Consider the following 26,284-nt stretch of genomic DNA (forward strand, 5'->3'; position numbering starts at 1 on the left):
AATGTCAACTTGCCCGCAATGCACCCCCCGCGCACGGTTGCGAAATAGCAAGGACACCCGGCACACATGCTTGGAGAGCTGATGACGTTACCGCTCTCCAGCATGAGCGCGGTCCGTGCCAGCGTGGCCGCAGCCTTGAGCACCTTCATGTCTCAGACAGGTCCCCAAACCGGCCTTAGCCCATAATCACTGAGCATTTATCTACACCATGGTGATACTGTATCCATGAGCTACGTTTTGTATTTTAAAACTATGAGCATTTTTAATGACTTCACTGTGTGTTTATGACAGGGGAGGTTTAGTCCTCCCGGACGTAGTGTTGTTCCTAATGTACTTTGCACCTATGGGGGCTGCCGTCTAATTCACAATGTCTGTGTTTATGAAGTTATGAAGACATGGAACGTCGTGACGTCAGCAGCAAGTCATGCCAATGAATTGGCGGGCGAGGCACGCGCTATGGATGCTCGTGACGTCCCAAGATCTGGGCGGGGCTTTCTTGTAAGGTTGGAGATTGTGGGCGGTGCATCATTTGGTTGTCATGGTGACGGCGGAGACCACCCGGTCTCCCTCCAACCCACAAACTGCCACGCGACGCGTCCCCGGATGCAGAGGAGGAGGAGGAGGGGGGCATGGTGAGACCCGGGATGTGATGAGATGGGGAGGGGGGTGACATGGTGAGACCCGGGATGTGAGGAGAGGGGTGGGTGGGGGTGACATGATGTGAACAAATGGGGGGGTGGTGGGGTAACATGGTGAGACCCGGGATGTGAGGAGATGGGGGGGAGGGGGCATGGTGAGACCCGGGATGTGAGGAGGGGGGGGGGGGTGACATGGTGAGACCCGGGATGTGAGGAGATGGGGAGGGGGGCATGGTGAGACCCGGGATGTGAGGAGATGGGGGGGGGGTGACATGGTGAGACCCGGGATGTGAGGAGATGGGGAGGGGGGCATGGTGAGACCCGGGATGTGAGGAGATGGGGAGGGGGGCATGGTGAGACCCGGGATGTGAGGAGATGGGGAGGGGGGCATGGTGAGACCCGGGATGTGAGGAGATGGGGAGGGGGGCATGGGGAGGGGGGCATGGTGAGACCCGGGATGTGAGGAGATGGGGAGGGGGGCATGGTGAGACCCGGGATGTGAGGAGATGGGGGGGGGGGGGGTGACATGGTGAGACCCGGGATGTGAGGAGATGGGGGGGGGGGTGACATGGTGAGACCCGGGATGTGAGGAGATGGGGGGCGGGGGGGGGCATGGTGAGACCCGGGATGTGAGGAGATGGGGGGGGGGGGGGCATGGTGAGACCCGGGATGTGAGGAGATGGGGGGGAGGGGGCATGGTGAGACCCGGGATGTGAGGAGATGGGGGGGGGGGGGGCATGGTGAGACCCGGGATGTGAGGAGATGGGGGGGAGGGGGCATGGTGAGACCCGGGATGTGAGGAGATGGGGGGGGGGGGGGGGGGCATGGTGAGACCCGGGATGTGAGGAGATGGGGGGGAGGGGGCATGGTGAGACCCGGGATGTGAGGAGATGGGGGGGGGAGGGGGCATGGTGAGACCCGGGATGTGAGGAGATGGGGGGGGAGGGGGCATGGTGAGACCCGGGATGTGAGGAGATGGGGAGGGGGGCATGGTGAGACCCGGGATGTGAGCAGATGGGGGTAGGGGGCATGGCCTGCGGCATCCCTTCCCATCCCTCTTCTCGCTGTGAGATCTGTGGGGAAGTTACCTTTGAATCCTCAGCCTGTGATCACCGAGCTATTAGTGACTGTGTTGTGTAGTTGCCTTGCGGTTTGTCTTTTTCCCAACTACTAATGTGTCTATTGTAGCTCGTGAGTTTTGTAGCTGTCATTTTAATGTGTGTGTTCCTGTTGGCTGTGTATTGTATGTAGTTAGTCTTTATTATAATTGAGATTTATGATGTGTCCTGGATATTTGGGGTGTAATCTCCTCCTTTTTGAGGTCAGGATGTTTTGTGGTGTGTGCAATCAGTGCTGGGAGTTGAGGACAGATAACAAGACTGGAACTGTCTTGTTCTTGCATATATGTTGCTGTAAGTCTCAGATCTGCTGTAACTGAGGCTTTGAGTGCAGATGTTTTCAGTTGTAATTTTGAGCAACACTACATATAGCATGTGTAAACTTGCTCTAAGCACACAGTACAGGTCTCAACAACTAGTTTTCGTAGGATCACAATGTCATTACATAGCGCAGTTGATCAGGACTTTGCTGAAAACAGAATTGCACATTACTGCAGCATTCTTGACACAAACGTCTTTGTCTGTCCATCGGTGAATAGAAACGGTTGAAGTGGATCTAATGTCTTCATCATTATATGTGTTCAATGAGTTATTAATGTAATTACTTTCTGCACCTTCCATTTCAGCCTTTCTATGATAATGTATACTACCCTCTTACATCTGAATCTGCACAATCCTCTCCCTCTCTGCTGAGCTCCCCCTGGCTACCACATCACTCTTCCATAGTTGATAGGATGCCCTCTTCCAGCCATGGTTCAAGTTTCAAGTTCAGATCACGCCATGACAGTGTGGACTGGAGGAGGATTGGAGCCATAGATGTGGACAGGGTAGCACATGAGCTGGACTTCCTCACACTTCAGACAAACATTATGAACATCACCTTTTGCAATGTGGAAAATGAGAGGTGCCCGCACTGTCAAAACAGCCTTGATCCCATTCTACTGAAACTCTTCCGACTTGCCCAGTTCACCATTGAGTACCTGCTTCACTCCCAGGAGTATCTGACCTCTAACCTACAGACTTTGGAGGAGAAGATGCAAGCCACCTTTAATGAGACAGAGCAGATGCAACTCAAAATGTTTAAACTGTCTGAGGAAGTCAAGTCACTGAAAGAGGAATGTAAACGTAGGAAGAAGATCATTTCCACTCAGCAGACGATGATCAATGCTGGTACAAGTTCTTATCACAAGGTGGGATAAGTGTGTGGAAGGAAGTTAATGACGCAGCAGGTAGTGCTTGGCAAACATCTTGTGAATGAAAATAAGGATTTCGAAAACTATTTTATTTATAAAATGTTTTACTAGGAAGTAATAAATTGAGAGTTACCTCTCGTTTTCAAGTATGTCCTGGGCATAGAGTTAAGATGACGACAAATTAATATATGGTTAAATACATAGTTACATAAGTGAACAGGGTATACATTATGTACAAGACATTGCATGCACAGTTAGAGATAATATATATTATAGGTGTATCTAACAGTTACAGACCATATTAAAGTGTGAGACCGCTTTAGTTTTGAAAGAACTTAGACATGGTGGCGGCTATGAGAGTCTCCGGTAGATTGTCCAGTTTTGGTGTTGTAGTTGCATTGGAGAACAAAACGGCATATTGAATTGTAGAGGGTGTCAAGTTTGCTAAGGTGGGTTTGTGGTGCCGAGCCGTATACTATGTCCCCATAGTCGATAATTGGCATTAGCATCTGCTGTGCTTCCTGACCAGGAGACTTAGGGAGGATTTGTTCCTCTAAAGTACACCTTGTTTGGCATAGGTTTTGGATGTCAGGGTATCAATATGCATCCCAAATGTGAAATGGGAGTCAAACCATATACCCAAGTATTTAAAACTAGTAACAGGAGTTAGGGTGGTATTAGCGTTGGTTCTGATCTGGAGCTCAGTCATTGGAAGCTTTAGAAATTTAGCCTTGGTCCCAAATACAATTGTTACCGTCCTGTCTGTTTTGGGAAATCCAATTTTCAAGTCTCAAAAAGTCAGATTGAAGTATGTGTTCAAGGTCGGAGAGGCTATGGCTGTGTGCATATAAGATTGTGTCATCTGCATACATGTGTATTGAAGCTCCCTTACAAGCTGTGGGAAGATCATTGATGAACATAGAGAAGAGTAGGGGCCCCAGAACAGAACTTTGCGGGACACCACAGGTGATATCCAGGGGTTTGGAGTTAGAGCCTGAGATTGACAGATGTTGGGCTCTACCTGATAGGTATACAATATATATTTTACCACCATTATTTTAATATACTGTATAGGATTGCTACACAAAAATAACTGTCAAATGAAAATGAATTCTTATTTGTTATTACATAATAGCATTTACATATTTTCAAATCAAGTGGCTATACTTGCCAAACACTGCAAGCACGTAAGTGCACACAAGTTCTACAAGTTACAGTGCCTGTCATATCACTTTATCTAGTGCTAACAAATGGAAATGTTTCAATAAGTACAGTACTCTGAATATAAATGTGTAATGATAAAAAAAAAAACATTTAAGCCCATTCATGTTTCAGACAGGTCCCCAAACCTGCCTTAGCCCATAATCACGGCGCATATATACAGTGAGTTGCCCACAAAGTACGGTTGGGCAACAGAATCATATTAGACAGACTATTAGTTGTGTCACAGTAAGTGCCCACAATTAGCTGGGGGTTAGCAGCAGTACATGTAAGTGCATCGGCATAAGTATAACAGGAGTAAGATATATATAGTTGGTCCCGTTGGGGTAGTGAGTGTAATTAGAATATACAGCTTTACTTTGATCGCAGTTACTTGAGATGGCCCAGATAGCTGCTCGGTAAAATGTTGGCTGTGCGTAAAGTAAACCATTCTGACCATTTCTAGAGAGAAGCTGCTGTATGCTTTTGCATAGCGATTTCTCCCTCCTTATAGCTGGATTTCATTTTTTCTGTGCAATGTACAAAGACAAAATGTGACCATTCATTTTCTTTTTTTTTAGTGTCCTCATTGTGACAAAGCTTTCATGAACTATTCCTTCTTACAATGTCACACTCAGCGGAGACATCCAGAAGGAGCGAGTAGTGGTAAGAACCATTGGAAATGAAATTAATAAGAATATCGTCAGCAAATTCCATGAAGTTACAAATAAAATAAGAACATGAAATATAGTACAAATAAATGCATGCTGTCCTAAACTTTATAACAAATCTTGATTCATGCGAAAAAATATATAATTATGATTAGTGTATGTTTATTATATATCTATATATGTAGAAAAATAATAATGCCTGGTGCTCTCAAATAAAATGAAAAAAATATTTGGTTTCTCACCAACCGTGTATAGAAAAAAAAAGAGATCCGCAGCACTCACTTAAAGATATTAAAATTTTTATTATTTATTTGTACCATCTCTGGCAATGGGCGATGTTTGGGACCAAAACAGACCTTTATCAATTTCCTGCCAAAGGACTGTTTTGGTTCGAAACGTCGCCCAATTTTTCTATGTTTTTTTGCCAGATGGTACAAATAAATTATAATCAATTTTTGAAAATCTGTAAGTGAGTGTTGCGGATCCCTCCCTCTGTCTCTCTCCCTTTGTCTCCCCCCTCTCTCTCCCTCTCCCTCTCTGCTCTATCCCTCTCTGCTCTCTCCCTCTCTGCTCTCTCCCTATCTGCTCTCTCCCTATCTGCTCTCTCCCTCTAACTTTTTTATTTTTTATATATAATAGATATAATTATTATTAATGTAGTTGTAGCATGTATTCACATTTAGACTGAGCTCATAATTTAATTTAGACAACTCCTGTACACTTTTTTTTATCTGACTGAAGCAATTCACCATGACTGAAGTGATATTTACAGTAAATACAAACTTTATTTCTTGAACAGCTCTGTCCAGTGTTATATTTTTAACACCATGAATCAGAGTTTTAAAGCTGCAGTTCAGTCTTTTTTTTCTTTTTTTTAATTTATTTTTTTACTTCAATAGTTTTATGTGTGCAATCTCTAATTACCTAAAGAACTGTATAGCTGCAGGTCAATTCCTTCTCCATGTATTGATCTGCAAAATTTGGTGACATCATTAGTGAAGGGATCTGTTTTATTCTGCTTCTGCTTCTGTCTCTCAGTGGAAGCTCATGAATATTCATGAGCACTCCTGCACTGACATGTGCTAGAGGGAGGGCAGGGCTGACAAAGGGGTGTGCCAGGGCTTGTGACAGGCCATGAAGGGGCAGTGCCTTAGCAAATGGCTGTTAAAATAGAATACAAGAAAATTGGTCTTTCAAAGTTGTTTTTTTAAAAACAGAAAATGCTAAAAGTATTTTTTCTTACTACAGAACTGATTTATTAAAAAAACCAAACATGCAGGATATTGAGTGAACTGCAGCTTTAAATTTTACCCATTTTTTTCAGTGAAGAGTGATCCAAAATTTTAGTTTCAAAAGTAGACAAATGTCTACTAAACATGTTTATTATATAAAATGTAGCGGACTTAAACATTGGAGAAAAAAAGACCAGTTTACACGATATTAAATATTATTTCAAACTGTTAAAATGTTCATGGTATGCAAATGTTTTCAGGAGCTGTTACAAACTTTATCTTGGTGATAATACGGTCAGTCCCCCAATCTGTGTTCTTTGTTTGCAAACAGATGAACATAAGCAGTTACCTTGAATCCAGTGTTCCCAAGGAAATGGAATCCATATTCATGTTTCACAAGATATAAATAAGTAAAACCATTACTGTACTTTAAGGGAGATTGAAGCTTTCTGAGGCTCAGATCCACAAAAGGGTGCTAAGCTTTAGCACCACTGTACTCCATTCATTTTAATGGGAGTTAAGACTTGCTAAAGCTTAGCACACTTTTGTGGATCTGGGCTTAAGAAAGACAGTTACTGTATACTAATTACAGGCATACCCAGCTTTAAGTACACTCACTTTAAGTACACTCGCGAGTAAGTACGTATCGCCCAATAGGCAAACGGCAGCTCACGCATGCGCCTATCATCACATCCTGAACAGCAATACCGGCTCCCTACCTGTACCGAAGCTGTGCGCAAGCGGGGAGACTATAGAGCCTGTTACACATGTGTTATTTACATCATTTATGCACGTATATAACGAATGCAGTACAGTACATGCATCAATAAGTGGGAAAAGGTAGTGCTTCACTTTAAGTACATTTTCGCTTTACATACATGCTCCGGTCCCATTGCGTACGTTAATGCGGGGTATGCCTGTAGTTGGTTAATATGCATATTTTTTAACATTTTGTATCCACTACATTGGACTGCCCCTTTAATCTAGTCACTATGTAATAATAGATGGCATTGTAACACATTTTTGCACACTTATGTTCCTATATTTACATAAATATAGTTTTGCTGTATTTGTTTGGTATAGAGTGTAATAGATAGTTATATTTATGCTTTATTCATCCTCTTTGCTGCCATCAGAAACGAAATTCCTGTCTGATGCCATGAACCTTCCATCAGTTGTCTCTCAGTGCCTTTTTTGTGGCAGGCCACTTACACACCAGCGGTTAGCACAGAGACACACATGTCAGCAATAGGTGGATCTTGTTCTGCAGATAATGAGTCAGACAAAAATGTTTGCAGCTACAGAATCTCATTCACATTTTAGTGGCACGTTCTTCATAAAGCTGGCTTTCAGCTTCATCTTCTAAATTGTGACATGTTCCATCTAGTTTAACTGAGTATTGCGTGCTTCTGCTGCACAATATATGCCAACAAATAGTCCATGAGAAGCACATTACTATCCAATACAAATTACACACATAATGTTTTCATAATTCTAAACTTTTACTTCAAACGTTTCCATACCGACGATCACTTCAGAGTTACTCATTTGGATGGCAACCATACCTACACTTAGCACTATTCCTCGATTTATGTTCCCATATGTATGTATAACATATATTTTAAAGATACGGACCAAATATCTAATTATTAGCCTTTTGTAGTGAAAGAACCTGCACCCACTGTAGTAGGGAGCAGACTTAAGTGAACATTGAAAGGTTTCAGTGATTACTGGTAATCCAGAGACCACTGTTTGAGAGTTTCTATTCTACTTGCATATTACATACACTAATACTCTTACCACTGGTGGGTGTCATGGTTTAACCAGGTTTAATTCCCTTTATTTTTTTAAATTTTTTTTTTACAAAACTAACTTGGGATTTAGAGACTAAATACTAAAAGCTTTAAAGGGAGTAGGTATTTTTGTTTTGCAAACTATGAAAGACATGTACTGTACATTGAGCCATACTGTATGTAGTTTCTTTCAGGTTGCAAGGATACTATGTGTCAGTCTTAATGTTTTTAAAGAAATTACATAGTAATTTCTGGCCCTTTTGTTCTATTTAATGTAGTTGAATTAATTTATTAAAAGCAATATAGTTTCTAAAGTCCTTCTTGTCTTTACTTTTGGAAAGAAAAACAAAAGCTACAAGCAAGTGATAATCTACAGCATGAAGTAACCCAACTGAAAGAAGAATTGCAGCTTACCAAATACCAGCTAGAGACCGAACAAAGTGCTCAAATAGAAAGACTTATAAAGGTAGTCTTTTTTTTAAAGTGAATTCAAGTACTGTATGTGTATAGAAAAATGTTAATTGATACTCAATTATAAACACACTTCAAACAAAACAGACTTGACAAGATTAGACCACAACGGTTGCATTTACTAATGCAAAAATAATAGATTTATTTTGTAAAGTAGTTCCCAAAATTTGCCAACTTCTTGAAAAATGATTTATTTTCTCAATCTGTACATGGGCTTCATTAGAATTTGAGAAACTTTGAAATTCAATTGTGGAAACGGGCAGTGTTTATTCATTTACTTCTCTGCAGGGATTTATTAATATAGTTTGCAAAAGAGATCTGGTTAAGTATAACTAAATACTGAGTCTGATATTACTCAAATCTGTAACCTGACAGCAATGGGGGACTGGATTAGTGGGCAGTGTTGCTAAAGCAAAGGTTGCTGATATTTTCTTAACGAATTGCAATAATAAAATGTAATTAAATAAAACAAATCTAATTAATAGTATTCTACTTCTTTCTTTTTTCCATAAGTGTCACCATGTTGCTTCTATATTTTATGGTAGTGTAAGAAATACATTGAGGTCCTGGTGTCACTAGGAAGGTGTGTTTTTCAACTGGGGTTCCCCGAGCATCCCTGAAGGGTTCCCTGCAACTTTCAGGTCATTTTACAATCACAATCTACAATTTACAATCCATCTCATCTCCCATCTCAGATTCGCTATTAGAGCCGATTGGTTTTCCTTACAATGCATGTGATCTCAGACTCACTATTAGAGAGTGTTGGGGCTCAGTAGAATTTTACAATATAATTATAGTGTTTATTAACCGGAAAAAGGTTAAAAGGCACTGCACTAGGAGGTATCTGAAAAATGAATCAAATTAAGTTCAACTACTAGAAAATTGGTGGTGACGATCAGCAAAACACACGCATTTGTTTGACAAAATAAATAATTTTATTTGTGTGTAAACTATACCATTGTCATATACAGGCATTCCCCGCTTTAAGTACACTCACTTTAAGTACACTCGCGAGTAAGTACATATCGCCCAATAGGCAAACGCCAGCTCACGCATGTGCCTGTCATCACGTCCTGAACAGCAATACCGGCTCCCTACCTGTACGGAAGGTGTGCGCAAGCAGGGAGACTATAGAGCCTGTTACAAATGCGTTATTTACATCAGTTATGCACGTATATAATAATTGCAGTACAGTACATGCATCGATAAGTGGGAAATGGTAGTGCTTCACTTTAAGTACATTTTCGCTTTACATACATGCTCCGGTCCCATTGCGTACGTTAATGTGGGGTATGCCTGTATACATTTAAAAGTTCAGTGTCCTGAGTGGTTCTGATATTATCGGATATTTTAATGTCAATCGATATATGATTGCTAAATTATACTACTGTACGTTTTTCTTAAAGTTAGTTTATAAACCAAGGGTTAGTCCTGGTATTTAATACTTGCTTCCCATGTTCTCCCAAATAAACAATCTCCAGAGTTTAATTAAAAAGCTATGATTGTAGTGGAGACATTTTAAGTAATATTTATCTATATTTTCCCTCTGCTGTGGAAGCAATTGAATTCATATTCTATGAAATAATAGCAGTGATGAGATAAGTACACAAGGAAAATGTGAATTGGTAAAACTCTTGAAGCCTTATACTTGGATTACTGACCTGTTTATCTATAAAGTTAAAGGAAATATTTATCAAAGGTAACATATGTTCAAATAGTTTCAGGAAATCGAACAGAGAAAAAGTATTGAACAGGAAATTCTAAAAAAGTTTGACCATTGGAAAGAAGAAGAAAAAGAAAAACTTGCAGATGAAATGAATAAACTAAAGTTGATGTTTATGACAGAGTTTAAAGAATTAACTGCAAAGAACACATCACTAGAAAGAGTAAGTCATTGATTTTCTTTTGTCCGCTTTAATTTATACTTCCAGGGTGGTACGCACCATTCACAACCTCATTTTTACATTTATCTGGTTGTTTTATAACCGTTTTGGGCCTAAAGCAGAAGTGTATACAATGTCTTGTCCATGTTTGCATCTAAGGCTGGGGCCATAGAGGGGGTAGCAGGGCTGAGGCGCGCTGACGCTGAGGCTCGCCTGCTGAAATCTGCACGATTTCATGCCCATGCAGGCGAGCCAGCGGGCGCGATCGGGAGGCGGGGGGAGACTGAGGGAGGCGGGGCAGTGACGTCGCTGGGCCAATCGCCCGTGACGCACCGACGTCACGGCGCCGTGACGTTGACGCTGCTCCGCGCTGATTGGATGTTTTCAGCTCTGAAAAACAGTTTGGCTGTCGGCTGAAAAATAAAGTGCCTCAGGACGCTCGCGTGAGCCCCCTCTAAAGACATCCTCATGGAGGATGCAGGGGCTCAGCGCGGAGCGTCTGCACGGCTCAGCACGGACGTGCCTTCTATGGACTCAGCCTAAGGCTGCGGCCCCGCTGCCGCTGAGCTCGCTCATGCTTGGAGAGTGGTGATGTCACCAGCTCTCCAAGCATGAGCGATCGCTGTCCTGCAACATTTTAGAGCAGGAATGGGGAGAGGGGGGGGGGGGCGGGGGCGTGGCTATTACGGGAGGGGATGTGTCATTGGCTACATAAGGGCTGTCTGTGTTTCTGTGTATATCTCTCTTTCTCATCTCTCTCTCTCTATATATATATATATCTATATATATATATATAGATATATATATATATCTCCCCCCATTGCTCTCTCTCCCCCCATTGCTCTCTCTCTCTCTCTCTCTCTCCCCATTGCTCTCTTTCTCTCTCTCCTCCCTCCATTGCTCTCTTTCTGTCTCTCTCTCTCCTCCCCCCATTGCTCTCTTTCTCTCTCTCTCTCTCTCCTCCCCCCATTGCTCTCTCTCTCCCCCTCTACGCTCTCTCACCCGCCCCCCCTGCGCTCTCTCCCAGCCCCCTTGCTTTCTCTCCCCCCTTCCTTTCTCCCCCCTCTCTCCCTTCTCCCCCCCCTCTCTCCCTTCTCCCCCTCTCTCCCTTCCCCCGTCTTTCCCTTCTCCCCCTCGTCTCTCCCTTCTCCCCCCTCTCTCCCCCCCTCTCTCTCTCTTCCCCTCTCTCCCTTCTCCCCCCCTCTCTCCCTTCTCCCCCCTCTCTCCCTCCCTTCTCCCCCCCCTCTCTCTCTGTCCCTTCTACCCCCTCTCTCTCTATCCCCCCTCTCTCTCTATCCCCCCTCTCTCTCTTCCTTCTCCCCCCTCTCTCTCTCTCTCTCTCTCTCTCTCTCTCTCCCTCCCCCTCTCCTTCTCCCTCTCTTCTCCCCCCGCTCTCTCTCCCCCCTCTCTCTCTCTCTCTCTCTCTCTCCCTTCTCCCCTCTCTCTCTCTCTCTCTCCCCCTCTCCCCCTCCCTCCCTTCTCCCCCCACCACACCACTCTGTTTGCCCCCCACCACAGCAGCACTCCGTTTGCCCCCTCTCTGTCCGTTTGCCCCCCCTTTCCACTTCTCTGCTGCAGTGTTGTGTTTGTGTGACAGCAGAGTAGAACATGCCCCCTCTCTTCCCATTTGTCAGAGCAGGGTCATGTGACCCTGCTCTCAGCACAGAAGTATCTCTCCCTTGTCTCCCCAAGCAGAACGCTTGGGAGAGCGTTTGCGCACGCGCATGAGCGCGCGAGCACAGCGGGAGAGGGGATGTGCTGATCAACATTGAAGAAAGTAAGCGCCCCAAGCGCCAAGCGAGCTCAGCGCCAGCGGGGACTCAGCCTTAGACAGTGCCATAATTAAAGAAGCAATCCATGCCGTCAATTTTGTTTTATTTTTGCAGCGTTATTTCTTTTTATATAGCATTTAAACTGGCGGTCTCCGGAGCTGAAACCCATTAATCTCAGCTCCTGGGACCCCCTGCTTCCGGAGATACTTGCCGCCATAGTAGGTGCCGGTAGCTGCTCTGCTACCAGGGATCACGTAATGGCCTCTGTTCAAAGCTTCCGCGCCCTGTGGGCCAATAGAACGTAATGACATCATTGGTGCAGCTTCCTATTGGGCAATGTGATGCGGGAGCTTTAAACGTTAAAGCCCAGCTTGCTCAGCAGGACCAGGTACTGGAACCCACTATGGAGGTAAGTACCTCCGTAAGCAGGGGGTCCCCGGATCTGAAATGAAGGGAGTTCAGCTCCGGAGAAGCCTGCTTTAATTTTATGCTATATAAAAAAAAATGGATTGCTAATAGAAATATTAATCTACATTAAGTATATAATATTTTATAAGGTGTATATAATCCCTGTTTTAAAAACAAAGTTAACAAAAGGGGAATAATAGAATCATATGATAGATCGTAATTGATGTTATAAATTACAGGATTTAGCTTGTGCCTCTGCATGCTACTGCACTGCAGTTGTTAATGTATCCTGTTTTGTTAGGCGGTTTTGTCTATTATCTGTTTTTGAACACCGCAGAATAGTTGAAGTAACAATTGGCTTAAATCAGCAATCCACCCCTCACCCCCTAAAAGCTAAGATATCATTATCACTCATAATGTTGGTATCACGCACCCTGGGCAAGCCGTGCACTTTAAACAGTAAAAATGATTTTCAGATCCAGGACCCCCTTGTTCTTTGGATGGTGCCACCTATATTTCTTGGTTTTTCAAATCCCCTCGTCACGTGGGCCAATGGGAAGCCGTAATGGATGACATTGCGCCTTCCAATTGGCCCGCATTACGTGAGAGATTTAAACCTCCATTTTGTTTCTTCCCCTCCAATGAAACTAGCAGCACCTTCCCTGGTAAGTATCTCAGGAAACAGGGGGTCCCCGGAGCTGAAATGAATGTGGTTCAGCTCAGGAGACTCCCGTAGAGAACTGCTCCTTTTTAAGAGCGGTTATCTCGAACATTAGCAGAGAATGTGCACTTTCCTTGCCATTGTGCAAATCTCTAAGGCCAACATCAATGGATAGGCTTCTCAAATACTAATGCATTGCAGTTACAAATACATTGGTCACATATTAAACATCAATGAGGTGATTAGAAAATACGGTACTATGCTGCTAAATCAACTAGCCACATAGATGCCTCTAAGGCCGAGTCCACGGTCCCTGCTGGCGTGCTGAGGCGCGCTGAGGCGCAGGGAAAACGGGTGCTTTCCCTGGCCTTGCGGTTGCTTACCGCAAGCGCTCTCAGCAGCCGTCAGGGGGCGGTCCGGGGGCGGGCGCGTCACTGGCCGGGGGCGGGCCAGTGACGTCACGGAGCTGGTTCGCCCTCATTGGGCGAACCGCTCACGTGACCGGCCTGTCTCGCCGGCAAGCGGGGGAATTTTAAATTCCCCCAAGACCTGCGCTTCCGCAAGCGCGCGTAAGCGCAGGTGAGCCCCTACTAAAGCCGCTCTAATTGCGGCTGTAGGGGCTCAGTGCTGAGCGGGAGCGCGCCTCAGCGCGCTTCCGCCAGCAAGCACGTAACATGGCCGAGGCCTTACACTGGCAATATATCAGTACTAAAGATGTAGGACTGCTAAAGAAACGTAATCTCAAGCAAAATGTTATACTAAAACCACAGACCATTCGAACATTCCCTTTTGTTGTCAAATAATTCCCTTCTCAGGAGAGTAATAAACAATATCCCCAGAATTAACTGTGGGACAGCAGATCAATGCAGAGCCCTGCAGATGGCAGCACACAGTATACATCTTCCAGTTACTTTCTCATTATTATGGGAAATAAATATGCAGCAGTGTAGTTCAGTTTGCAACTTTTTTTTCTTCCTCTCTTGACGTTGCACTAACTTTCAAGTTTTCTTTTAAAAATGCTGAATGTGCAGTGTGAGGAGAGCTGTTGGATGAATAAATCATTCTCACCACAAAGATGGATAACTTCTGTATACTTTCTCATTTCTATCACCACTTTGATTAGATTTTAGCTGGCAATGTATTTATTGCATATTTTAGTTGTATGCTGTGACGGGAGGGGGTAGCCGGGCTCTCAAATAAAGGTTAAGGCCGTTTTGGTTACCCCTGATCTGTGTATAAGGGTCCAAGAGAGTTAGCTCTTGGGCCCAGTAACATTGTATGATTCCAATGTACTGTGCATACTAAAAGTATTTGATGTGTTTTTCCCTTTCCGGGCGTGCCAGCAAGCAGGGATTGCTAAGGTATGTGTTTCAAGAGGGGTTTTGCAGAGGAATTATCAGAATGTGCCTAGGAGGTTGGGGTCCGGAGGTGTCGGTTCCCCCATAAATGTACCCGGGAATCATACCTGATTCTCGGATACATGTAGGCACATTGTCCCGGCAATATCTCCCTGTGCAAATGCGACTCACCGCTAGGATACCCTGCTTCAGCACAGCCCAGAAAGGAGAATGAGGCACAGGGATCCTTTAAGGGAATCCCTAGGTTTAGGGGGGTATCCCAGCTAGTGCCAAGGTAACCCAGAGCCGGTGTAGGGTTTGTGGGTGCCCCAACCGTATATAAGGCTGAGGGACTCGTAGTCCAGTACGAGTCCAAAGATGAGTTTGGGGAATACGGCAGCTTGGAAAAAAAGTAAACATCTTTCTTATTCTGTCCCCTATACCCAGGGACTCAGAAAGTATATTAAAACATATACCATAGTGTATTAAAATATACTTTATTAATGTACTGAAATGTAATGTGCTTTTACATTCGGGAACCCATGGCCAGCCAGGCTGTCCGAGCTAACCCATAGGCGCCGGTAAGTCTGCTGGACATCGGAGTTCAAAGACTTCAGAGGATGCCAGAGGTGTGAATAGCAGTTGGGCAGCGAGGAAAGTCGGAGTACCTGGTCCGGCGATCAATGGCAGTTGTTCAGGCTGCCACGTACTCTGCCAGACCTGGTGGAGCCTATCCTAGCGGGTGGCATTGAGATAGCCAGGGACGGAGGTGGCAAACTTGTGCATGTCCCTTGACAATTTCAGTTTTCCCGCTGACCCGGCTTTTCTTGTCGGCTTGGCTCTGATTGGCTACTGGGAATTTTCCCACGCGACGATTGGCTGCTGAGTTTTGTGAATGAAACTCAGAATACTATAAAGAACCTGTGAGCCAATCAGATTGGAGTTCTCCGGTAGAAAGAGCGTGAGCTTTTCAAAGTTGCTCTTGCGCGAATAGCAGAGCAACGGGCTTCGATTTCAAGCCAGAAAAGCCTGCTGGCAGAAACTAAGTCCCGACGTTTGCGCCCAAGTTCTTAAAATCGAACATAGCGGACACGGCAGGGAATTTATGCCGATTTGAGTTCCAGAGGATTTGTGGTAACTCTCAAGAAAGTCCAAATTCTCAGAAGAGAAGGGAGTGGTGGCATGTATAACTTCACGCCGATTTGGGAACCAGGAGATTTTGGGCTAAGTCCCGGTCAGGGTAAAACTCTTATTTAGAGTTCCCTGCATGTAGGAAAGTCTAGTTTTCGACCCCATACCCCCAGTAAGTGTGTCTTTTTGTCTGTATTTTTTGTTGTATTGTATTGTATGTCTTTATTTATATAGCGCCATTAATGTACATAGCGCTTCACAGTAGTAATACATGTGGTAATCAAATAAATAACAGATAATATAAATAACAGATCATGGGAATAAGTGCTTTAGACATAAAAGTAACATTTCGGAAGAGGAGTCCCTGCCCCGAGGAGCTTACAGTCTAATTGGTAAGTAGGGAGAACGTACAGAGACAGTAGGAGGGAGTTCTGGTAAGTGCGTCTGCAGGGGGCCAAGCTTATGTATCATGTGTTCAGAATATCCACAGTGCTATTCATATGCTTCTTTAAGCAAGTGTCTTAAGGTGGGTCTTAAAGGTGGATAGAGAGGGTGCTAGTCGGGTACTGAGGGGAAGGGCATTCCAGAGGTGTGGGGCAGACGGTGAAAAAGGTTTAAGGCGAAAGAGGGCTTTAGATACAAAGGGGGTAGAAAGAAGACATCCTTGAGAAGAACGCAAGAGTCTGGATGGTGCATAACGAGAAATTAGGGATGAGATGTAAGGAGGGGCAGAAGCATGTAAAGCTTTAAAAGTGAGGAGAAGAATGGAGTGTGAGATGCGGGATTTGATCGGAAGCCAGGAGAGTGATTTCATGAGGGGAGATGCTGAGACAGATCTAGGAAAGAGTAGAGTGATTCTGGCAGCAGCATTTAGGATAGATTGTAGGGGAGACAGGTGAGAGGCAGGAAGGCCGGACAGCAGGAGGTTGCAGTAATCAAGACGGGAGAGAATGAGGGCCTGAGTTAGAGTTTTAGCAGTCGAGCAACAGAGGAAAGGGCGTATCTTTGTTATATTGCGGAGGAAAAAGCGACAAGTTTTAGAAATGTTTTGAATGTGAGGGGCGAATGTGAGAGAGGAGTCGAGTGTGACCCCTAGGCAGCGTGCTTGGGCTACTGGGTGAATGATGGTAGTTCCAACACTAATGTGGAAGGAGGTAGTAGGGCCAGGTTTGGGAGGAAGTATGAGGAGCTCTGTTTTAGCCATGTTGAGTTTAAGGCGTCGGAGGACCATCCAGGATGATATAGCAGAGAGACATTCAGAAACTTTGGTTTGTACAGCAGGTGTAAGGTCAGGTGTTGAAAAGTATATTTGTGTGTCGTTTGCATAGAGGTGATAATTAAACCCAAAAGATCTTATTAGGTCACCTAGAGAGAGTGTGTACAGAAAAAAGAGAAGAGGTCCCAGGACAGAGCCCTGTTCCATTGTGTGTAAGCTAATTTGTGCGAATAAACTTCAATTTATTTCATTACCTTGTTTTGCTCAGTGAATGATTCTGGTAAAAAGGTGTAAGTTGCCTGGTCTCTTGTGACATATACTTTTTTTTGTTTATTATCCATAGAAACTGCAAGAACTTAAGAAAGACAAACCGCACATTACATCGGGTTTAGGCACTCTGCAAGTAAGCCCCCAGGAAGATCAGGATGAGGGGAGACCGAGGTGCCCACATGATATTGAAAACGTGAAGAAGCTTTTGGAGATTCAGGTAGGTATTAGAAAAACCTGTAATTATTTGTAATGCCTTTTCATTTTGTTTTATGCTCCTCGGGAAGTAAAGGAGTTCTTCTGATCTCATTGTAGAATTGGCACAGTAGGAAAATTACCCATAATGTGGACCTTTTTTAAGGTTATTATATAGTTTGAATTATTCTCTCTCTTTTCTTTCTCTCTCTCTCCTTCTCTCTTCTCTCTACCTCTCTCTCTACCTCTCCCTCTCTCCCTCTCTCTCTCGCCCTCTTTCTTTTTCTTTCCCTACTGCTACAGTCTGACAATTATGGTATTTATTGTAAACTTTTCCCATCTGTCTCTTTCTTACAATGTTCTCATCAAGGAAAACAGATGGGGAAACAGAATACAACTTCTCCGTCAAGAACACGACAAAGAAAAGAACCAGGTACAGTCAAAATTGAGCACATTGGATCTGATATTACCTTAAGAATGCTTTTGTAATGGGATATGGCATAATGTGGCCACTTCATCAAGGTATGCTGCTACTAGAGAAGTTCAGTATAAATGGTTTCTTAGATCGTATTATATTCCGGCAACACTGAAACAGATTCCCCACTTGCTCCAAAAATATTGGACCGAAGTGAGAAACTCTCTACAGGACTTTACTTGGATTACTATCCTCCTTTCACCAGCTTTCCTACTAAACAATTTACCAGCTTGTTAGCCTAAAACTGATAAAACTCTTATTACTCTCATGTTATATGTGACCAAATTGAACCTCTCCTTTCACTGGACATTTCCTGGGTTGCCTCCAATTAATTATTGGTATAACAGAGTATGGAAAATAATGTCAATGGAAATATTTACAGCATTAAGTAAAGAAAAAAAACATGGAATTATATTAAGATGTGTGAATTTTTTCCCCATTATACTCAACGCAATCACAGCTGCTTTTTCACAGCCCCCAAAATGTTGTTTTTTTTTTTTTTTTACATTTGGTTGACCTATTGTTCCACCAAACAATGGATATTCTTTTTAGTCTTTTCTTCGCCCTATACAACTCTTTTCTTGTTTTCTCATTTTTTTCTTTTAATAATATGATGAGTATGTTGAAATATTTTATTACATATTACTAGCGGAAACAACGTAGACACTGATGTAGTCTTTTTAGATGCAAAACAATACTTGTTCTAAAGTAAAAACAAAACAAAAATGAAGACAAATAAAAAGTGACTTGATGCTTAAAAAAAGATTCTATTTTCTCATAGAATCTGTAGCTGGTAGAAGGCGACAAAAGCTAGCAGCCTAATAAATGGTCCAAGGGCTTGCACGTATTTTGCATGAAATTCATTAATTGCTTTACAGGAATATTACCAACAGCAAATGGCAATGACATGTTGGATATTGCTTACGAAGATTTACATTGTTATATACATCATCATCTTCAGCCTTTGTTGATCCCTTGCTGGAGGAAGGCCTCCCCAATGATCTTCCAGGACATGTGTTTGCAAGCCTCTTCTCCTCATTGCTCCAACACATTTTCTGATTTAATCGTCCTATCTTACTCTTGGTCTTTTTAATCTCTCTTGGAATTCAGTTGAGTACCATCTTTGTACAAAACAACAATTGTCATTTCTTACGATTATATGTCCATCCCACTGAAATATTAATTTCTTCACCCTTGTGATAGTGTCACAGACTTTTTTTTGGTTTTGAATCCAATCATTCTTTGTCGTGTTTCTGTGGCTAATACAGCATACATCTCTCCATACATATTTGTGTTGTCTGAAGCTTCTAAATAATCTTTGCATTAAGGGTCTAATTTCAGATCCATACGTGAGCATGGGCAGAATACAATGGTTGAAAACGTTCCTCCTTGAAGCACAGTGGAAATATTGTCATATTTCTTCCAAATGTGCTCTATCCTATCTTCATTCTCCTATTGATTTTAATTCAAAGGGTTCCCGTCCTTTTTTACTTGCTAGCCAAGGTAGGCATAGTCTTCGACTTCTTCTAGTTCTATTCCATTTATTTTGATCTTTGCAGACTTGATACATTTGTTGAACATTACTTTGGTTTTACTGAAATTGAGTTCTCTAATTTGTTGCTGGAGATCTTCTGGACTGTGGCAAAAATAACAATGTAATCTGCAAAATCGTAGGTGACTCAAGTATTCACCATGTCAGAAACGTCCCTGATGGGTCCTTCCTGCTCCTATCTGGCAGCTCTTCTTCGCTGCCGCCAGGACTGCTGATCCTGGCTGCCTGAGTATGCAGACAGCTCATTACTGATCTTAATCACTTAATTACCTGCACCTGTCCCATGCCTCCAGCCAGACCTATATAAACCTCTCCTTCCTGTTCCTCCCTGCTTGTTTATACTGGTGCTTCCTGGTTAGACTACCTTGCTGCAGTTTGTTGTTCCTGATACCGTTTACCTGACCTCTGCTTGCCTCTGGACCATGCCTCTCGCTGCCTGCCCCGGACATTTGCCTGTGACCTTGACTATGCCTCTAGCTGCCTGCCTCCGACCTCTGCCAGTTACCCTGACTACGACATCACCGCTCTACCTGTCCTTCCATTTCCAGCCACTGGGATCCACTCCAAAGTTGCCATAATACTTGAAAGAATAAAGAAGCCCTACCATGGATCCCAATTAACTCGAACCATTTCCAAAATTCAGGCACAAGTCACTAACCTTCAACATCAATTCAACAACTTACAGGATCAGGTGTGTGAATTGCAGGCCAACCCTGTTTCGCAAGACCAATTCCAGGATATACATGGCTGCATTGCAGACATGAAATCTGCGCTGCAAACCCTGCATAATTTCCCACCAAACACACACCTCCACCAAGCCTGGCCTGCCACCTACCTCTTCCGGAGAAATTCGGAGGGAACCACGCCAGTTCCAGAGGTTTTTCAACCAGTGCAGACTGTGTGTGTTTGTGTGTGTTTTTTTTTTTTTTTTGCATTGTCTGTAAAACCTTGTTTCTGCTTATTGTAATACCACATTGTAAAATTATTTATTTTCTAAAATATCATGGTCATTTGTAAGAGTTCTACATTTTCGCTTCTGCCTATATATTTTCAGCTTCTGTCTCAAGTTGAAAATCTAAGATTGTCAACGAGTGAAGACCAGAAGGCAAGCAATGCTTTCTACAAGCAAAGATTAGATCAGCTTGGACAGAAGCTCCAGGAACAAAATGAATTAATGAAGATGCAAAAAGAACAGGTCTGTATTTCACTTTTTTTTTAAATCTATAATTAAACATGCATAGTAGAATTAATATTTATATATAAATATATTTTTAATATTATATATTAAATATATATATATATAATCAAAAAATAAATAGATGATACCGTTCTGTGGCTAACGAAATGCTTTTATTTGTGCGAGCTTTCGAGATACACTGATCTCTATCTATCTCTATCTCTATCTGTATCTCGAAAGCTCGCACAAATAAAAGCATTTCGTTAGCCACAGAACGGTATCATCTATTTATTTTTTGATTATTGAAGCTCGGCTAACACGCTACTGATACCTCTACATGTATGTATGTGTATATATATATATATATATATATATATTGTGATGCCGTCACTGCCCTCTAAGGGCTAGAATGGGGCAGTTGTAGGACTTTACAGCTCTCATAGAGTTAATCATTCTGGAAAGGTCTGTTCAGCTGTGAGTTAATGAGCTAATTAGCCTAGCCTGTATAGTCAGGAAGTGATACAGAGATTCCCCCCCCCCCCATGCTGCCAGACACACACTGTTGAGAGTTATACAGAGAGGGTGAGAGACGCCGCTGCTATACTGATCTGGGAAGACACACACAGGCAGCCCTGTGAGAGACTGAAAGGAGACCTGCTGCAGGTACACTGGGTAAAGTGGGGAAAAGAGTTTAGTTCTCCCACACTTAGTTAGGGACTAAGCAGTATTAGTCAGTACTCCTGGAAGGAGTTAGGTCTTTTGTTTCTGTTTTGTGTTATGAGTTAACCCTGTACCTGCTTTATACCCTGTAAATAAAGCCCTGCTTAAAAAGTACAGTGTTTCCTGCCTTTGATCTGGACAAAAGATCCGACGCTGGGACTGAGACGTCACAATTGGTGGAGTTTAACGCGGGCAGTCCACAAGGCAGTGAAAGGGGAAAATGGAGGAATTTCTGACCTCGCTTCAGTACAAACAAACAGAAAATTCTGCAATTTTAATGCGGGGTTTGCAGCAACTGGCAAAGACCCAAGAGGAGATGTCAAAATCCTATAATGAGAGATGAGGGGAGAAACAAGGACATTGGAGCACAGCAAAAAGACAGGCTGGCGGCAGTGACTGCGTGCAAAAGCTTTATTCCGGCAACATTGCCATTAAAAACAGGACAGGTTCTCTGACGCGTTTCGTCTAAGAGACTTTTTCAAAGAGTGCTATACTGCAGCCAGGGATGTTCCCTAAATACCCACAGACACCCACGTGATCAATTAGAAATCCCCGCCCCTGGCCGGTAATTTACAGGCCACTGGATAATTATGTAAATTAGAAGGGTGCTGCCCATCAAATCCAATGGAGGGGAGTTTTAACCATATGGTTCCTGAATACATTTTGGGAAACTAATACTGTAAGGGTAGCAGGTCTATCCTCTGGCTGCCATGGCAAACTGATATGTGGAGAACATAACATGACATTTAATTTTATTTAAAATATATACATATTAATATACATTAATAGGTAATGCATCATCTGATAATATTAAGCATATTTAGAATGACCATTTAGCTTGCAAGAGATTATCCTAGAGAGCTAGATGTACTTAATTCACCTATTATGCATAAAAATAATACACAACAAAAAACATGTTTAAGACATGTCACAAATCTAAACATTAAAAAATAAAATAAAATAAGAACAGCCACACAGAGAGAATATATAAATTGTCACATCATCCTAGATAAAAGTTCGGGCATCAGACAATGATGGATACATAGAAGACTGACACTGTTGCATTCTATTCTGCATTCTATTTTGTATCGTAGCAACAGACCACCCAATAATTTTGGGCATAACCTCATATTATTGTGATACAGAAGATTATATTAGTACAGCCAAGGTTATATCAATAATTTTTTAAACCATAATTTTAAAGCCTCTAAAAATAATAAAGGCAAAAGAGCAAAAGAGCAGCAGAACAACGGCAGAGAAATATCATAAGTACCGGTCTTATATTCAAACACCTAATATATAACTTTCGTTTTTTTGTTTCAATATTTCAGATTTTAGTATTTTAGTATTTTAGTAGACCCTAGGTACTTCAACCAGGGGACAAACAGTTCATCAGCCCATATATACATATATCTCTCTCTATTCAGCAAACAGTTGACTGTGATACACAGGGCTAGCAGTCTATAAAAAATGGGACAGCTCCCAATCCACATTTAGACCTTGTGGGTGGAGACTGTCCGTACAAAAGATCCATGACATCTCTTTTTGGTTCAATATCTTAAGTCTATTACCACCCCTTATCATATTAGGGACATGTTCAAGTCCCAAAAAGGAAAAGCCATGTAGGCCACCTTGTCGACAGGAGGAAAAGTGTTGAGAGACCGGGTGCAACAAGTCCTTTTTCTTAATTAGCCGTACATGTTCCTGTATTCTCGTTTTTAGCGCTCTAATTGTACGGCCAATATAGGTCTTGTTGCATCCGCATTTGATCATGTAGACTACATGACTACTGTTGCAGTTGATGAACAGGTATACCAAAGGGGCAACTTATGCGCCTCAGAAGGTTGTGTTCAACCGATGAAAATTTCATCAACCAGGCAAATCTAATGATTAACAGATTCAAGGACAGAGGGATCCTGAAGAGGATCTAGTGAAAACATTTACTATAGTTAAAGCAATGTCAAGGGAGGAGCTTCTGTCAAGAACAAAAGGAAATAAGGGAGATCGCACCCAAAATGTACCCCTGTTTATCACCAGACAGAGCCGTCAATCAAACGACATCAGGTCCATTATAGCCAGACACTGGGAAACACTTACACTAGACTGTGACCTAGGAAACATCACAAAGGAAAGGCCCAAATTGGTCTTTCGTAGAGCAAAACCTTTATCATCTTATTTGTCACCCAGTCTCTTTTCATCCCAAAGTGTGGAAAAAATTAGTAATATACCTAAAGGGTTCTTCCCATGTGGACGGTGTAATGTGTGCCAGTATGCTAGACCAACTAAGGTAATTGATTGTCTAAAACCAAAGATTAAAAAACCCATACATATGTTTATCAACTGCAACAGTAGTCATGTAGTCTACATGATCAAATGCGGATGCAACAAGACCTATATTGGCCGTACAATTAGAGCGCTAAAAACGAGAATACAGGAACATGTACGGCTAATTAAGAAAAAGGACTTGTTGCACCCGGTCTCTCAACACTTTTCCTCCTGTCGACAAGGTGGCCTACATGGCTTTTCCTTTTTGGGACTTGAACATGTCCCTAATATGATAAGGGGTGGTAATAGACTTAAGATATTGAACCAAAAAGAGATGTCATGGATCTTTTGTACGGACAGTCTCCACCCACAAGGTCTAAATGTGGATTGGGAGCTGTCCCATTTTTTATAGACTGCTAGCCCTGTGTATCACAGTCAACTGTTTGCTGAATAGAGAGAGATATATGTATATATGGGCTGATGAACTGTTTGTCCCCTGGTTGAAGTACCTAGGGTCTACTAAAATACTAAAATACTAAAATCTGAAATATTGAAACAAAAAAACGAAAGTTATATATTAGGTGTTTGAATATAAGACCGGTACTTATGATATTTCTCTGCCGTTGTTCTGCTGCTCTTTTGCTCTTTTGCTTTCTTGCCTTTATTATTTTTAGAGGCTTTAAAATTATGGTTAAAAAAATTATTGATATAACCTTGGCTGTACTAATATAATCTTCTGTATCACAATAATATGAGGTTATGCCCAAAATTATTGGGTGGTCTGTTGCTACGATACAAAATAGAATGCAGAATAGAATGCAACAGTGTCAGTCTTCTATGTATCCATCATTGTCTGATGCCCGAACTTTTATCTAGGATGATGTGACAATTTATATATTCTCTCTGTGTGGCTGTTCTTATTTTATTTTATTTTTTAATGTTTAGATTTGTGACATGTCTTAAACATGTTTTTTGTTGTGTATTATTTTTATGCATAATAGGTGAATTAAGTACATCTAGCTCTCTAGGATAATCTCTTGCAAGCTAAATGGTCATTCTAAATATGCTTAATATTATCAGATGATGCATTACCTATTAATGTATATTAATATGTATATATTTTAAATAAGATTAAATGTCATGTTATGTTCTCCACATATCAGTTTGCTATGGCAGCCAGAGGATAGACCTGCTACCCTTACAGTATTAGTTTCCCAAAATGTATTCAGGAACCATATGGTTAAAACTCCCCTCCATTGGATTTGATGGGCAGCACCCTTCTAATTTACATAATTATCCAGTGGCCTGTAAATTACCGGCCAGGGGCGGGGATTTCTAATTGATCACGTGGGTGTCTGTGGGTATTTAGGGAACATCCCTGGCTGCAGTATAGCACTCTTTGAAAAAGTCTCTTAGACGAAACGCGTCAGAGAACCTGTCCTGTTTTTAATGGCAATGTTGCCGGAATAAAGCTTTTGCACGCAGTCACTGCCGCCAGCCTGTCTTTTTGCTGTGCTCCAATGTCCTTGTTTCTCCCCTCCTCTTACTCACCTACTCTGGGACGGACGCACGCTCCAGGAGAGCAGCGGTGAGGCCCCCTCCTTTGGAACGGACAGCCATCAGGCACTACACGAGCCAGCTACACGAGTCCCTGCACTCCCTGCTCGAGGACCCGCCGGGAACACGTGATCCGCCACAGAAGGAACCGCCGGATGGGAGAAGCACTCCGGTCAGGTTAGAGATCATTTTTCTTACACGGCTATCCAGATTGTGCCTTATTGTGCCCAAAAGAAGTTATTATCTCCTATCTAGGGGTACACACTCCGCTGCTCTCCTCCATCACCTCTAACATTGGCAAATCTGCCCTACCACTGCTACACTGAGGATTAAACAGTCCTCAATACCGACACCAATTTGAAGCACCACATTAGGGGTTTATTCCCTTATCTACCTATAATGAGAGATGACAAAGTCACAAACTGAAAGTACGGTGGCGTTAGTACAGCAGATGGCGCTGTCCCTACATCAGACGCTAAAAGAAGAGCAAAACGAGGCGCAACTTCACCTACACCAGGAGATCCGAGCATTGGGAGAGAAAATTACCGCCCATCCTAGAGTGGCCCCACAGGTCGCTCAACAGGTAAAAACGCACCTCATTCAGAAAATGACAATGGACGATGACATTGAGGCGTACCTGTCAATCTTCGAGCGCACCGCAGTACGCGAAGGGTGGCCAGCTGAGGAGTGGGCGGGAATAATTGCTCCTTTCCTGGTGGGTGACTCACAACAAGCCTATTATGACTTAGAGCCCGAGCAAGCTAAAGACTACGACACCCTAAAGGAGGAGATTATGGCACGGCTGGGGGTCACCCTCGCGGTTCGGGCCCAACGGTTCCATTCCTGGCGTTATGATTTAGAGAAGACACCCCGCTCTCAACTCTATAACCTTATACACTCTGCAAGGAAGTGGCTCCAGCCTGAGGTATGTTCCATCGCTGCAGTTGTCGAAACAGTTGTTATAGACCGGTTCCTGACGGGTCTCCCCCGCACCATCCATAAGTGGGTAAGCCAGAGTGACCCCAAAGACGCCGAACAGTTGGTCGCTTTAGTCAAATGTTACTTGACTGCCGAAGAGATGTCCAAGAGTTCAAGTCCAGATGAGTGCTCCGGTTCTCGCTTCCTGCGCTCCAGGAGGTCCGATAAGACTGTTCAACCGAATAGGAATCCCCAAGGACTCATTGACTTGCGTAAAGGAGTAGGAAGTCCCACAGCACCTAGGAGGGACTCTGGTCTCGTTGTTCCCAGTAGACTGGAGACAAAACGCCGACCCAGGTTTGGAAGGTATATAGAGTGCTACAGATGCCATGAACTTGGACATGTGGCCGCAGTTTGCCCTCGGAACGCGGAAC

At 43.0% G+C, this 26,284-nt stretch overlaps 1 protein-coding gene across 7 annotated transcripts in view; it reads left to right on the top strand.

Annotated features, from left to right (window-relative positions):
• The first annotated feature begins 496 nt into the window (after positions 1-496).
• Positions 497-26,284, top strand: part of DZIP1 (DAZ interacting zinc finger protein 1) — an 89,358-nt gene continuing 63,570 nt past the window's right edge. For 4 of the 7 annotated variants that reach the window (XM_075590848.1, XM_075590852.1, XM_075590851.1 and 1 more), the window contains exons 1-8: positions 497-632; positions 2,383-2,946; positions 4,731-4,815; positions 8,187-8,311; positions 10,035-10,202; positions 17,068-17,211; positions 17,557-17,619; positions 20,268-20,408. In XM_075590848.1, coding sequence (XP_075446963.1) covers positions 630-632; positions 2,383-2,946; positions 4,731-4,815; positions 8,187-8,311; positions 10,035-10,202; positions 17,068-17,211; positions 17,557-17,619; positions 20,268-20,408 — 1,293 coding nt within the window. In that variant the 5' untranslated portion in view covers positions 497-629. Of the gene's footprint in view, positions 675-1,582; positions 1,631-2,382; positions 2,947-4,730; positions 4,816-8,186; positions 8,312-10,034; positions 10,203-17,067; positions 17,212-17,556; positions 17,620-20,267; positions 20,409-26,284 lie in introns of those variants that run through there. The other 3 variants (XM_075590850.1, XM_075590849.1, XM_075590854.1) reach the window with 3 other exon arrangements.

The sequence above is a fragment of the Ascaphus truei genome, chromosome 3 (assembly GCF_040206685.1).
Source record: "Ascaphus truei isolate aAscTru1 chromosome 3, aAscTru1.hap1, whole genome shotgun sequence".
Lineage (NCBI taxonomy): Eukaryota > Metazoa > Chordata > Amphibia > Anura > Ascaphidae > Ascaphus > Ascaphus truei.